At 46.1% G+C, this 15,573-nt stretch overlaps 1 protein-coding gene across 1 annotated transcript; it reads left to right on the forward strand.

Moving 5' to 3' along the window:
• The first annotated feature begins 4,982 nt into the window (after positions 1-4,982).
• On the forward strand, positions 4,983-13,395 carry SAMD5 (sterile alpha motif domain containing 5). Its single transcript, XM_066622753.1, has 2 exons — positions 4,983-5,444; positions 13,324-13,395. The coding sequence occupies exons 1-2, from the start codon at positions 4,983-4,985 to the stop codon at positions 13,393-13,395; spliced, it is 534 nt and encodes a 177-aa protein (XP_066478850.1).
• The last annotated feature ends 2,178 nt before the right edge of the window (positions 13,396-15,573 follow it).

Genomic DNA, 15,573 nt, shown 5'->3' on the forward strand with positions numbered 1-15,573 from the left:
CTACTTACTTCACCCAGGGGAGGCAAATGAAAGTCCCCTTCTCCTGAGAAGCCAGCAGCAGCTGCCTGGAGCACACTGTATGCAGCAGCAGCCATTTTTGGTGCCGCTGCAGTTCAGTGTGCCGGGCAGCTCAGGACTGGCCTGTCATTTACAATATCAGTGATTGTTGTGTTTTCTTCTTTTATCTGATATAACATTTTGAATTCAGTGTATGGCTACTAAATGATTCCCAAAGTACGTAAATATAAATGTTTTATCCAAATAGATAATCCACTCATGTGCTAAGCTTGGATAAGTGCAGTCTAAAGACTTGCCAGTGATCAATTTGCCACTCATTTTCATGTCTGTGCATCCACAAAAATTAGTCTAAGAGTTATCCTAGAGATGCAAACCTGTAAAATCTGGAGGCTCCATACAGTCATCATGAAAGGTTCTTACAGCTGTATCCTATCCCTGGCAGGGCCGCTAGGTCCAGTGGCACTAAAATAGCAACCTCTGTAGCCTGTCATCCCGCTGACGCTGCTATAGGTCTCCTTGGGGGAAGGGGATGTTTGGCCTTGCAGTGGGGCTACTTGAGTCTGTGCTGGCTGTTTTGCAGACCAATATGGAAAACAGGATGCAGTGGAGCCCTAGGCCAGTTACTCCCCCCACCCTGAAACACCCCCCACCCTGAAAACCTGCTGCCTGGCCTCTGGGCACTCTCGCAGCATCTTCACTTGACACTGAGGCCCAGCATCGACTGACCCTGGCCTAGCTCTGGCGACCCTCCTCCCTGTGTGCCACAGATATACCTTACATCACATTTGTGACATCCAGTGCCAGCGTTGGAGCTCAGAGTTGGCAGTCAAGGAATTTAGGGTTGGGCCCTTAGTGTTTTATGTGTAGGGAGTTTGTGAACACTGTCATGCGAATCTTTAGCTATAATCTATAGTGGTGCAGCATACCAAACCTACCCAGGAAAAATATCCTGTGTGGAAATAGCCTTGTTATATGTCTTTTCTACATGTATGTCAGAGCCAAAACAACCATGACTTTAATCACAGTTTGAGATTTTCATGTGGTTTTTATGGTTGCCTGATTGCAGTTCCATATGGATATCTTCAACTGTGTTTTCTTTTTCCCTGCATAGGGTTCCTTCCTCTTCCCTTGCAAACTGTGTTTACAGTCTCTCTCCCAGGTTCAAGTAACATGTGATACAGAATTCACATGGTAATGTTTGATGTATTCACATTCAGAAGCAAATCTGAACACATGGACTGACACAGTCAAATATTGAAAAGAGTTGAAAGGACTGAAAAAGTGCCCAAGGGGGAGCATAATGGAGACATACAAAATTATGCAAGAGATGGATAGAATGAATAGAAGGATGTTCTTTTCCCTCTCACACAATACCAGAACCAGGGGACATTCACTAAAATTAAGGGTTGAGAGAATCAGACAAAAGAAAATATTTCTTTGCCAAGCGTGTAATTAGTCTGTGGAACTCCTTGCCACAGGATGTGGTGATGGCATCTGGCTCATTGCCTTTAAAAGGGGATTGGACAGATTTCTAGAAGAAAAGTCCATCACAGATTACAAGCTGCGATGGGTATATGCAACCTCCTGTTTTTAGAAGTGGGCTACCTCAGAATGCCAGATGCAAAGGAGTGGCAACAAAATGCAGGTCTCTTGTTGTCTTGTCCCTGAGGCATCTGGTGAGCCACTGTGAGATACAGGAAGCTGGATTAGATGGGCCTTTGGCCTGATTCTGCAGGGCTCTTCTTATACCTGACTGAGATCTCCCATCAGCCATTCTCTGAATATGTGATTGCATTTTCAAAAGGAAAAAACAATCACAGAACAAATTCTAAATGGGCAATTACATATTGTAATCTGGAGTTTGTTCTGGCTCTGTATTGCTACAGGATGGTATTATGTCCATGATGTCACAAGTGATGAATGCAAGCCTGTGTGCAATCATCACAGGTAGCCTTCTACAGAAGTTTTTTTTCTTTCTTCTCATATTGTTTCCTGGCCGAAAGTGCTTCTCGGGTAGAAAATACATATTCTACCAGTATTTGAAGCCAGCCTCTCACTTAAAAGAGAGCGCACTGGACATTTTCAGCAGAGGCCGTCAGGGGGTGCTGGGAGTCCAGCCTTGGAGAACAGGTACAGATGGGAGGATCTGGGTAGAGCTGCAGGAAAAAATACAAATCTTTGCAAAAGTACACCAGTACTTGCTTCCTGTCTGTGAAGCTGTGAAGAAAGACGATCTGATCTTGGGAGGTTTTTCTTCACTCTGCTATTCCCCCTCTCTCTGTTTCCAAATCTATAATTTACCTGAGAGTATGCCCTGCTGAGCACAGGGGGCCTTACCTCTGAGTAACGGGATTACACTGAAAATCAAGGTGCGTGTGGGAGGGCCATTCTAGTGTGCATTTCCTTTAAATGGTCCTCTTTAGGTGCTCCCTGAGATCCAATTAAAACAGAGTGACCAGATGTCATAACTGCAAAAGAGGACCAGGCACCTCAAAATGTAGGACATCCAAGAAAAATGCAGGACATGACAATCAAGCTAAAAACACTTGTATATTGATTTCATGTGGCTAAACACTATATTACTCATTATTAAATTTAAAACTATACATATAATTTATTATTACATATGATTTATTAATTACAAGAAGGTTATGTGCTGCCTGCTCAAGGGAAAAGGAGGACATTTGCCTTCTTTTCGAGGACATGAGGCAAAAAAAGAGGACTTATCCTGGAAAAAGAGGGCATCTGGTCACCCTGAATTAAAAGCATTCAAGTGACACCCCCCCCCCCGAAATAGTGCGGTCTGGTTTCTTTTAGTGAATTAGTGATGTACAGTCCAATCCTATGCATGTCTACGCAGAAGTAAGTCCCATTAGAGTCAAAGGGGTTTAATCCCAGTAAAGTGTGGATAGGATTGGGCTGGTAGTCAGTCAGTCACCCAGTTAACAGGGGAGGGCAGAACAACCTTCTGCCAGGGCCGCAGTCATCCTGCGTGCAATTTGCTCTTGGATGGAGGCGCACAGTCTCAACCTCAGGGTGAAAGAAAGGGGGGCTGCAAGGGGCTTCGCCTCTCCTCCTCCTCACCCTGGAGCTGGGGTTCGCTTCCCGGGTGCTCAACCCCCCACCATCGCTGCAGGCTCCCCCTTTGTCCTCCTGCCCTCGGTGGGCAAGGCAAAGGCTGCTGCGCCCAGGTCTCTGTCACGCCTCCTCCGGAATCACCTGTTGCTTGCTGGCTGGCTGGCTGGAGGCGTCCCTGCCCGGGCACCTCCCCTCCATTCATTCCGCCTCGCAGCGCAAGGCGCGGCTCTCCAGCGCTTGTTTCCCCCTCCAGGGCTGCTGGCAGCGGAGGGCAGAAGCAGGGAGGGAGCGGGCTGAGGAGGGGGGGCTCGTCGTGGGAGGGTATTAAGGAGGCGGGTAGGAAAGGCTGCAGGCTTATGCCCCACTCAGCTCAATGACGCTTACTTCCGAGTAAGCCTTTGCAGAGGCTAAGCGAAGAAGGCTGCAATCCTAGCCACACTTACCGAAGAGTAAGCCCCATTGCCTATAATGGGACTTGCTTCTGAGTAGACATGTATAGGCTTGGGCCCTTAGGCTGCAATCCTCTCCACACTTTCCTGGGAGTCAGCCCCATTGACTCTAATGGGACCTGCTTCTGAGTAGACATGCCTGGGCTTGGGCTCGGAGGAGGCTGCCGTCCCAGCCACACTTTCCTGAGAGGAAGCCCCCTCGGACGCAGCAGGGCTTCCTCCTGAGTCGACCCCTGCAGGTCGCCGCCTGCCTCTCTGCGCGCACCCTCAGAAAGTCGCAGGGCCGGCGGCGAGGCCGCTTCCTTTGGCCCCTCTTTTCTGCCACCCAAAGGAGAGACGCGGTGGCTGCGCTGAGGGCTCGCCCCACTCTCGAGGAGCCTGGGGGTGCAGGGGGGGGCAAGCCCTCAGCGGAGTGGAGGTGCCTCCTCAGGGGGTGGAGGAGCCTGGGGGTAGGGAGGGGGTCCCCCGGCTTGTTTTCCCCCTTCCCCACCCCGCCCACTGCTGCTCTGCACCCCCCAATCAGTCTCTGTGGCGCCTCTCCCCAGGCAAAGTTGTCAGGTGGTGAGAGGGAGCCCCCAGGCGCGCGGCGCTGAAAAGGCGGGAGCCTGGGAAACTGTTGAATGGGGGGGGGGGGCTCGGCTGACTGGGCATCCTCCCAGGTAGGAGGGCGAAGCCGGGCAAGTGCCAGTCCCCAGAGGAAGGCTGGGTGGCCCCGAGGAGGGAGGAAAGCGCCACCGCTCTGCACACACGCAGCCTGACGAGAAGGGACAGGAGGCGACGAGGCTGTTGCGCAAGCGGGCGGGAGGGCGAGCGTGTGAAGGAGGTCTGGTCCTCCCCTCCCTCCTCAACCTGGAGCGAGGTGAGGATCCAGGCGCGCGCTCTCGCTAAGCCCCCAGCAGAGCAGAGCAGAGCAGCGGAGCATCCTTCGCGGGCGCAGCTGACTGAGGCTGCAGCCCGGAGTGACTGTCACGGGACTGACTCCCGAGTAGGCAGGAGGCAAAGGAACTGGGGGGGGGGAAGAGCGAGCGAGCAGTGACAGCAAGCCAAAGCCACGCAGTCGCTCCTGCCTGCTGGGGAGATGGGACCCTGCCTGCAGGGACCTCTGGGCGGCGGGTGGCCGCTGGTGCCGCCCCTCCTGAGGGCTGGAGACGTCCGGGTCTGATGTGGGCGAGAAGAGGAGAGGCTTAGCCAGGCGCTTGTCTTGGCACTGCCCGCCACTCGCTGCTGTGGGAGCTGCTTTGGGATTCAATCCCCCCCTGCCCAGGGGATGATGGCGTCTTGCTGACCACCGCTCCCTGCATCTCTCTTCCTGTTGGGTCTGGTTTGGGGGGACCCCCTTTTTCCTGCAAGGAAAGCTACTGGGGGTGTCCAAAGTTGCAGCTGGATCCTTCCTCCTCCTCCTCCCCCTCCCCCCAGCCAGCATCGCTTCCTTCCATCATGTGCGCCAACATCGTGTACGAGTGGCTGAAGACCCTGAAGCTCTCGCAGTACGCCGAGTCCTTCGTGGACAATGGCTATGACGACCTGGAGGTCTGCAAGCAGATCGGCGAGCCGGACTTGGATGCCATCGGGGTCTCCGTGCCCCAGCACAGGCGCCGGATCCATGAGGCCGTGCGGAGGCTGAAGGAGCAGGACGAGACCACCGCCGGGCTTTACTTCACCTTGGAACCTCAGCACTGCTTGCCCTCCCCGGAGATCTACACCAGCCACCTGGTGGAGCAGTATGAGGCCAAGACTTGGAAGGGGCACCCTTCTAAGAAGACCCAGGAACATCCCAGGAAAGTGGGCATCTCCACCAAGGAGCTGGTGACTTACCCCAAGCTCAGACTGAAAATCATGATTAGGGATAAACTCATCCGGGATGGAATCAACCTCAGCAAGCCCCCTTACTCCAACAAGGTAAGGCATTGCTACCCCTCTGTTTCTTTTTAAAAAATGAACTCTCCTGTTTTTCCAGCTCTAGTACCTCATTGGAGATAGGAGGCATCCCGCTTGTCCGGTTAAAGTTTTGCAAAGAGTCATTACAGCTTCTCTGCTTAGTCACTTGCTTCATTCTGCTTGCTCAGAGTTTTATGACTTTGTCTTGCCCATGCGCCTCAGCTGCTGAAAGATCTGGGTGGGGGAAGGACTTGACCCCAGCAGTAATAGACTATAACTTATCTTCCATGTGGAGTCAAGGTTTGGAGGGTTAACTACAGAACCTGTGGGTTTCAGTATGTTGTTTTATTTCTCTGTGTGTTCAGTATGTAAAGGTATATCTATATTGGTTAGTACCTTGCTCTTGGAATACTTGTGAAACTAGTTGACAGCGTAGTGGTGTGTGTGTCTTACTATTTTTTAAATTATTAAAATACAGTAGTATGACTTTGAAGAAAATAGGTGCTTTGAGGTATTTCCTCCTAATTTTATGACACTCTAGGGAACGAACATTCCTTAAGGCAGTGATTTTCAACCAATGTGTCACCGCACATTGTTGTGTGCCACAGGAGTTTGGGAGAGGTTTATTTATTAGTAGACCATTGGAGGATGTGAACCCCACATCCTGGACTTCAGTCTGTGTTCAAATTTTGATGGATTTTTACTTGCTTCAAGAAACTTGAAAGGAAACTTGTAATCCAACTTTAGTCATGCTTACTCAGGAGTAAATGCCTCCAGATTCAATGGAAGTATGTTCTGTGCAAATTTTCCTAGGCTTGTGGAGAAAAGTGTTAAAGCCCTAGTTAGTTCTTTCGTGAGGAAAGAGATGATTACTATGTGCTTTGCAAGCGTCACTGGGCCTAGTCATAGTTAACACGTGCTCCTATAATGATTATTATTATTTCGGAAATGCCAAGGACATGCAAGTTTTCCATGGAGTTCAGGAATTCTTAACTTTTGGGGGGGAAATCATGACTTTGCAAGAGGATAGTCAGACGCTTAATGGGATTTTTTAGATGATTAGAGTAGCATTGTAAGGAAACTTCAGGCTTATTTTCCCTGTGGAACTGGACAGTGTAGATGACAGGTGAAATTGGTATCTGTGATCTAATTCAGTAATAGTCTAAGCTTCTCATAGATGGGCAAGTTCACTGGAAAATATTTCACAGTCATCCTATGTAACACAGTGGAGAATGACTGGCCAGCATGCAGTAAAAACAGTTCTAAATGCAAATAGATGAATGAGTGCATTTGGATGTACAAGTGTGTAGATAAAAATCAGTGTCAGCTTATCAAACAGTGGCACACCAAAAGGAAGAGAGTTATTTACAATGCTGGCCATCTCATATTATGAAAGTTGTGGAAGGTATTAAATAACAACTGTGGTGCTTGTGAACTGTGTGTCAGAATTAAAAAAAAAATAGTTTAAAAGCTGGATACCTAATTTTAAAATTTACTGAAGAAAATACTGCCAAATTAGATGGATTTGCTTGTGAAAATACTCCAAAATTAGATGGATTTTGTGACTATGCAAAGTATGTCTAGTGGGAATTATGTGCCATGACATTAAGGGTGCAATCCTAACCCCTTATGTCAGTACTTTCCAGCACTGGCATAGCGGTGCCGATGGGACGTTAGCTGCATCCTGCAGTTGGGTGGCACTCATGGAGGCCTCCTCAAAGTAAGGGAATATTTGTTCCCTTACCTCACAGCTGCATTGCCCTTATGTCAGTGCTGGAAAGCACTGACAATAAGGGGTTAGGATTGTGCCCTAAAAGACGCTGTGGTCAAGGAGTAGGTCTTTCCTTTATTCTGATGATAGAACTTCATAGATTGGTGTTGTCAGGGAGTGGCTGACAACAAAGTAGTTTCAGTAGACTGGTAGTCTTAACATGAATTGGCAAAGACAGTGTGTGAACTCTTGTATCCTCTGGAAATAAATCATCTTCTGAAACAAATCAACTGTTATCTGGTACAAGAGCAAGTTTCTTTTTCTTTCCTTTTCTTAAAAATAGAAATAGGCATGCTTACAACATAAAACCATGTAAAATAAGCTGCTGCTGAACGTTTATTTAAATACAGAAATGCAACCCTTTACAGAAACTAAGTTTGCTATTGTGGTTTTATAAACTGTTCACTTCCTTGATTACAATTTGCTGTGACTAGAGAGAATAAAGACATTTGCCATTTCATATTTTTTTCCCCTCAAGTGAATGTCTCTTCCACTAATTTCCGGCTATGATCAGTCACTGTGCTGTATTTGGACAGTATTCAGAAAAAATTGAGAAATGTTGCTTCTGTTGCCTCTTTAACATTCCTTACATTTTCATTGTAGAGCACTGAATTAATAAGAGACAAGTCCTGTTCCACTTGTGCAAGATGTTCTCTTATGCTTACTTTGGAGAATAAATCAAGGAATCTTTAGCTTGAGGCTGAAATCTTGTGCATGCTTACTATGGAGTAAGCTTCATTAAAATTAGTGGGGCTTACTTCTGTCTAAACATGCTTAGAATTGCTCAGTGTGTAACACACAGGGATATAACAGGATGAATTTACTAAATATAAATCCACATAAATGTTCCTGGTTATACTCAACATACTTGATGTATAAATGTACTCAACATAGTAAATTCTTTATTTCTGATATTTCCAGGGACCAAAAATAATAGTTTTATATTGTAAACTATAGTATATGTATATATTGCAGTTATAGTACTATATAGTACAGTTTTATCTCTCTCTCTCTCTCTCTCTCTCTCTCTCTCTCAGAAGTATTTTGCTTAGGCTTAGGAATCCTTGCAACAACTTGGAAAGGAGATTATTTCTTTATCAATTTATATAGCACCACCCGTGTGCATCATGCTTTGTAGAAGTCCCTCCCCAAGGATCTAAAATAGAGTCAAGTCAGACAACAAAGGGATGGTGCCAGGCTAGACGGGGAAGAATATGTGATTATTTCAGTTATGTTTACTTAGATCCCAATCCTAGGCTCAATGCACCAGTTTACCGCTGGCACACACTGCTGCAAACATGCCATACCACCAGGCAAATGCCTATGCTAACTTTACTTCACCTACTCACATGGACTGCTGAGCCACGGGAGAGGAAAGGGGGGCAGGGGGAAGGCGGGGAGGAGGCGTTCCGGGGAGGCAGGGAGAGGGCAGGGAGGAGACGTGATAGCGAGGCAGGGAGAGGGCGGGTTGGAGGCATGCGGGGGGAGGGAGTGGGGAGGGAGGGAGGTGGTTCTGGTGGAGCTCTGCTCCACCAATCTAGAGTGTTTGTGTGGGGCTCAGTGTCAGACACAAATGCTCTTCCCATTGCAGGGCTACTTCCCTTACCCGGGAGAAGGAGATGAAAGTCCCCTTCTCCTGAGTTGCCGCCTGTAGCTGCCATTGGCGCGCAGGATGCTGCGGCATCTGTTTTAGGTGCCGCCTCAGCCACATGCTGTGGGAGCTCAGGATTGGGCTGCCTGTATGGTAGAAAGACAAAGGGGTAGTACCAAAGGCTTCACAAAAAAAGATGGATTTTGAGAAGAGATTTGAAGGAAGTAAGAGAAGGGAACATCCTGCAAGCAGTGTTTCCTCTAAGGCAGGGGTCTCTAAACTTTTCGGCTGAAGGACTGCATCAAATATCTGGCACAGTGAGGAGGGCCAGGAAAAAAAATTAAATATAAAATTTAAATAAATACATTAGAGAGGGAACTTAGATGAATGAATGAATGAGCTGAAATGTCCAGGATTTCTCCAAACACCAACACAGTCCAACTTAAATGGGCCCCCATTCCCTCACTCCACAAGCACAACTCCAGTTGTGTTTGGTCAACTGGGCCAGAAGCTCTCAGGGGATCAAAGGCTGGCCCAGGCCGGATCGAGGCTTGTCACGGGCCACATCTGGCCCCCAGGCCAGGGTTTGGAGACCCCTGCTCTAAGGTAGTGTTTCTCAACTGTGGGTCGGGACCCACTAGGTGGGTCGCAAGCCAATTTCAGGTGGGTTCCCATTATTTTCAGTATTTTATTTTTAATATATTACTTGATGCTCGCATGGTATGTGACTGCATTTGGATAAACGTTACAGACCTGTACTTTTAACAAGCTACTGTGTATATTCATTCATATTGAAGGGAAGGCCAAACCTGCACTAAAAAAAATTGTGCAAGAATATTTGTATTATGTTTTTATATGTTTATAAAACGAAACAGTATTATAGGTCTACTGTGTGATATTCCTGGCAGGAAGAAAGGAAAAAAATTGCTTGTAGGCACTGCTTTAAAATACAGATGTGCGTCACTTAATGACAGGGTTATGTTCTCCGTCAATCCCGATCCCTGTCCTTATGTGATTAGGCCATTAGTGACCATTTAGCCCCATCTAGTGTCCTTGTTGTGTAAACAGACACTCTCTGCCAGACATTCACTGCACAGACTCTTCTTTGCTGTGCGGACACTTGCTGCACAGGCTGCTGGAGACTGGATTGCCTCATTAAGAGCCTCTTTGTTTTTCTTTCATCACTGTCCTATATGCACTCAATCTGTTCGGTCTATCATTAGGCTGAAGGCCACTAATGATGCACACCTGCAATTAAAATCTTTAAAATTATCCTTTGCTGTATGCAGGGCTTTTTTTCTAATGGAACGCGGGGGCACCTTTTTCCGGCACCTTTTTGCAGGGGCCCCTCCCCTTTGGAGCCATTCCAGGAGGGGGGGGAGCAAAATAGTGGCATTCACTGGGTGGGTGCTGGGGGGTGCAGGGTGGGCGGGTGCCTGGCCCCTGCCTGACTGCACAATGACCTCCTCCTGCCCCCATCTCCAAGGGTGGCATTCGCTGGGTGGGTGGGGCTGGGTGGGTGGGTCTCAATGGGGCTTGCTCCTGGGAAAGTGTCATAGCCTTGCAGCCTGAGTAGACAGGCAGAGGAAGGCTCTGAGGCTGCAGTCCTCTTTCCTGGGAGAAAGCCCCACTGCTTCTAGTGGGACTGACTTCTGAGTAGACAGCCACAGGAGGGGCTCTGAGGCTGCAGTCCTGTCCACACTTTCCTGGGAGGAAGCCCCACTGCCTCTAATGGGACTGACTTCTGAGTAGACAGGCACAGGATTGGGCCCTGAGGCTGCCATCCTATCCACAGTAAGCCCCATTCACTAAAGTGGACTTCTGAGTAGACATGCATAGGATTGGGCTCTTAGGCTGCAATCCTAGGCACTTTCCAGGGAGTAAGCTCCATTGACTAGAATGAGACTTACTTCAGAGTAGACATACCTAGGATTGGGCTCTTAATCCTGGCAGAGATATATATCTGCACCCGTATTCACATGCTAGGGGCAGGTGAAAAGGATTCTATGTGTGTACAACGTGCTGTCCAGCCTTGCCAGAGATCCTCCTCATCCTTCCCCCACAAGCATGCCCTCCGCCAGCCAGCGTTTGCAGCTCCTCTCCAGCAATGCACAGCAGCTGCTCAGGGCAGCAGAGAACATACAATTGCATGCCAAGCACCTTCTCAAAGACACAGAGTATTCTGATACCTGAATTAAACCATATTTAATCGCTTGTTTGCAAACGTAGCTGTTTCTATGTGCACCTAAGGACCCCTCTCGTGTAAGAATTTTTGTTCTTACTCCCACAGCTGCTTCGAGTAATTTTATTACATGGAACTCATGTAAGCCATTTTTCGGAATCCATTCACTGCTTCCTCTCCTCGAAGTAGTGCCACACTACATACTACACGCTACAAGTGCACCTGTACAGTATTTTTCCCCATGTGTAGAAAAAATAGCTAGGGGGAAGGGAATGTGGAGATTGACAGCCAAATCCTATGCATGTCTACTCAGAAGTAAGTTCATCTTTAGGGGGGAAGCACATAAAAAATATTTTATTTCTCCAATAAAAAATGGTTTTTAAATAAATAAATAAATAAATAAATAAAAGATTAACAAGTGAGTTCCTGAACTTTTTTATTTACAAAAAAAGCACTGGCTGTATGTAACAGTAAAAATACTGGAATATAAAGCACAAAAACCAAGGGATGAAGATTAAATGAAAATCCCTTAAAACAGGGGTGTCCAAACTTTTTGGCAGAAGAGCCACATCATCTCTCTGACACTGTATCGGGGGCCGGGGAAAAAAAGAATTAATTTACATTTAAAATTTGAATAAATTTACATAAGTTTACATAAATGAATATATTAAAGATGAACTGATATGAATGAATGAAGGTCTTGCAATAGCTCAAGGCCTATAAAAGGCCTTGCACAAAGCAAGGCTGGCCTTTCCTTTGCTGCCGCTACTGCATCACAGACATGAAACAGCAAGCAGTGGAGGAAGCCCTCATCCCACAGCTCATGTGAGAGGTCAAACAGTCACACTCGCGCTGAGAGCAGTTGTGTCGGGCCAGTGTGGGCTCCAACAAATCTCCAGAGGGCCAGAGGCTCATTGGAAACTGTGGGCTTCCTGAGGGCCGCATTGAGAGGCCTCAAGGACCACAAGTGGCCCCAGGGCCAGGGTTTGGGCACCCCTGCCTTAAAATGTAAAATCAGAACTATGGAAGCCCTGCACATCAGCATAAGCTGGTTGGTGAAGGAACAGTAGGCATTGTCTCAACAGGTAGGATGCAGCCTTTTAAATTCAGGCAATGACTCCATTGGTCTGGGCTGGGGGGGGGTTGGATAAAGGAATTTAAGGCTGCAGTCCTATACATGTTTACATGGAAGTAAACACCACTGAATTCAGTGGGACTTACTTCTGAGGAAACATGATTATGTTGCACTGCATGGCAATCATTCTGTTGGGCTTTGTATGGCATCAGGTTGTGACAGAAGTATACATCAGTAGAGTTGGGTGGTGGGGTGCATGCCCTAGGAGTAACCGAAACAGGATGTACAATGAACTGGAAAGATGTATAATTATCACTCTAGGCAGTTTTAGAAAAGTATGAGATAAAATCATTTTTAGAACCAAATGCTTAGAGTAAGAGCCCTTCTTCAAAACAGATGAAATGGGACATTTCTTTCTCTGGAAATGACATGAAGAATTCAGGAAATAAGAGATTCATGTTAGTGAAACAAGATGGGAGGTTGTTATTCAGTGAGCTTCTTCACCAGTTAACCATATAGGTATGGTGAGCTCAGTTTTATTCTACATCAAAGCAGACTATTCCATATTGTATTTGAAAAGCAGTGGTAATGGGAATCTGCTCGGTTAATGAATGATTAATGATACAGCTAATAAAGATTTACTAAAATGGCTGCCAAATTATGAAAACTGAATGGGAATTGGAGATTGAACATATGAGAAAGTGAGGATTGCATAACTATGGGACATGTCAAGAGGAATTAAGCATCCTATTTATCTTATATGTGGACTAAGTGGTATCTAATAGTTTAGTGAAATTTCATTACTCCTTCTAATTGAAATAACTGACCTGACCCGACCCATTCTTGGGGAACTTTATTCAATTTTTCTTCCATAGAGAATTGCGCAGAGTACTGTACGTGCAAAATAAAATTGTTTCAGCCAACACATCCATTTAAGAAACTCATCTCAATTAAAATGATTTGCTTGACTGTAGTAAATATAAATTAATGGATATTTAAATATTTACTAAAGAGAAATCTCATAAAATTATATGCTGTGACTTAGTAATATGAGACATTCTTCATAAATGCTGGGTGATCAAGTAGTTTAGAAAGTGCATGCTGAAAACTGTATACCCTGTCTGAAACATGGGATCAGATGTAAATGAACACCAAAACATTAACACAAATCCAAATTCTTGTCTCTTGAGGCAGCTATATAACATATTTAATATAACAATTTAGATTTCTCTGTGGATGGTTTCTAGGCACATAACTAATCCCTAATCTTTTTTCTTAAAGGAAGAAATCTCAGATTCTGCTAACAATGCATTACAATGCTTGACTGATTGCACAACCCAAATTGCTACCTGAGCTGGCGCAGCAATCCCTGAGCTAGCTCAGAGCAGTAGCAAGTATGCCATGCTTGCAGCTACTTGTGAGCTTGCAGCGCTGGCTCAAAGGCCTGTACTGGCCTGCTGGTACTATGTCCAGGAGCAGCACCAGACAGAGCAGGTAGGCACAGGAGCATGGGGAGGGTGATGCGGAGGGACTTTTCTGGGTGGGAGAGGGCTAAATGGGGTAGATCAGCTTGGGAGGAGGGCAGGATCGGCGGAGGTATTCTCCGCCATACCATACCCCCCTACCATACCCCCCTCCTGGTGTTACACAGGGTTTCCTGAATTTGCGCCAGTAAAATAGCTGTCGTGGATCCGAGAAGCCCCATAGGGCAGGCTGGGGTTCAACATGTGTTAAAGGGAAAAATATCACCTTACCCAAAGGAGACCTCCAGCCGCCTCCTAACCTTTGCTGGATACTGTGCAGGCCATGTATCCTAGGTGTGCCGATGCAGGTAAGGTTTGGACTGTGAAGCTTATTTCTGTCTTTGGCGTGGAAAGTTAAAACCTCCAGTGTTCCTTGAAGTAATACAAAACCAAAATTCAGCATACTGCTTTGCAGAACAGATTTGAAATTGTTTTCTTTTCCTTTCAACCCCAATTAAAATCACCCTCCAGAGCATTTGGAGCCTATTCTTGTGTCCAGAGTAAGGAAAGGCAATGTGTTCAAAACTGTTGATGTCTTTGCCTCCTCAAGGAGAATGCAGATGAGATGGTTGCTCTCTCTCTCTCTCTTTCTCATTCCTTTCCACAAAGGAGACCAGAGCAGCTGGACAGATAGGTGCGCACTCCTGCTATGTCTCCTGGTTTTCCGATTCCAATTATGTGCAGCTGCCAAAGGAAGAATCCCTCGGAAGTACTAAAGGGATGTGGGGGGGGGGGTGCGGGCTGCACCAGGTGACGCACACGGGGGGGGGTAATACCACTACTTGCCAAAATTTTTCAAATTTTGCAATTTTCAGATAATACCATCATTTTATATAACAAAGCATACTTTCATGCAGAATGTAATGAAACAAATATCTATTGTAATGAAATTATCTCTATTATTTCAAAAGTTATAGCAGAAAACCCAGCAAGGGTGTGGCAATGGTACATCCCAGGGCATTGCCCCTGCCCATCCATCATAGGGGTGACACTTTGACCTCCCACACCGGGTGATGCAAACCCTAGTAGTGCCACTGTGCACCCTACTCTTGTCCTTTCCATCCTTGTAGGCTTCTCACTCCACCTGGTTCTTGATGAAGCTGCTCTTTGTTAGCAGATTGTCTGCTGTTGCTGTCACCCATTCATCTGAAGGTATTGGGAGAAGACCCAGAGCTCCTTAGGAGCTTTCCAACAACATTTCAAAACAAGATTTCAAGTGTGCTTTCAAGTTTTATACCATTTTGCAAATGGCCCTGCACAGTTTATTGGGGGGGGGGGGGAAGGCAATGGTCTCCATTAGATTGTCCCAGAATTCATTCTCTCTCTCTCTCTCTCTCTCTCTCTCTCTCTCTCTCTCTCTGTGTGTGTTTTGAAAAAAGAAAACATAGTAGCTCATGAAAAATCTGAATGGTTCAGGACACGGAGTCTTGTTTATTGATGGTTAATAAAAATGGGAATGTTTGATTTTTTATTTTTTTTTAACGATAAAAGCTTGTATTGGAATCTGGTAGTAATATTTTTGTTCTTGGAGCATCCAGTGACTAAACTGTGCATGGTGTTTGTTCTGATTTGTCCATAAAGAAGAAAAAGCAGGGAGTGGATGAATGATTAAAAGCCCCCATCCACCAATGTAGATAATAACAGCCCCCATCCACTCACACGGTAATCCTATGTATATACTCAGAATTATGTTTTATTGTGTTCAGTGGTACTTACTCCCAGGCAAGTGTGTATGGGATTGCAGCCTTAGTCTGGTAATTTTGTCATGTGTTTGTGCAAGATGGTCTAGAGCTAGTACAGGGTGACCCCAAAAAAACAGAACCCATAAAATTTTTATTAAATCCTACAATGGTCCAGTAAATTTCTGGACTCAAACTCAAAGACATATTGGGAAGATTATTGTTCCAATGTTTCATGCACAAAGTCGACTTGTATACCCTGAAAGAAAAAAGAAGAAAAATTAAAATTAACAGTTTTATTCAAAGATTTGTGGGTTCTGTTTTTTTTG

The sequence above is a fragment of the Tiliqua scincoides genome, chromosome 1, assembly GCF_035046505.1.
Source record: "Tiliqua scincoides isolate rTilSci1 chromosome 1, rTilSci1.hap2, whole genome shotgun sequence".
Classification (NCBI taxonomy): Eukaryota; Metazoa; Chordata; class Lepidosauria; order Squamata; family Scincidae; genus Tiliqua; species Tiliqua scincoides.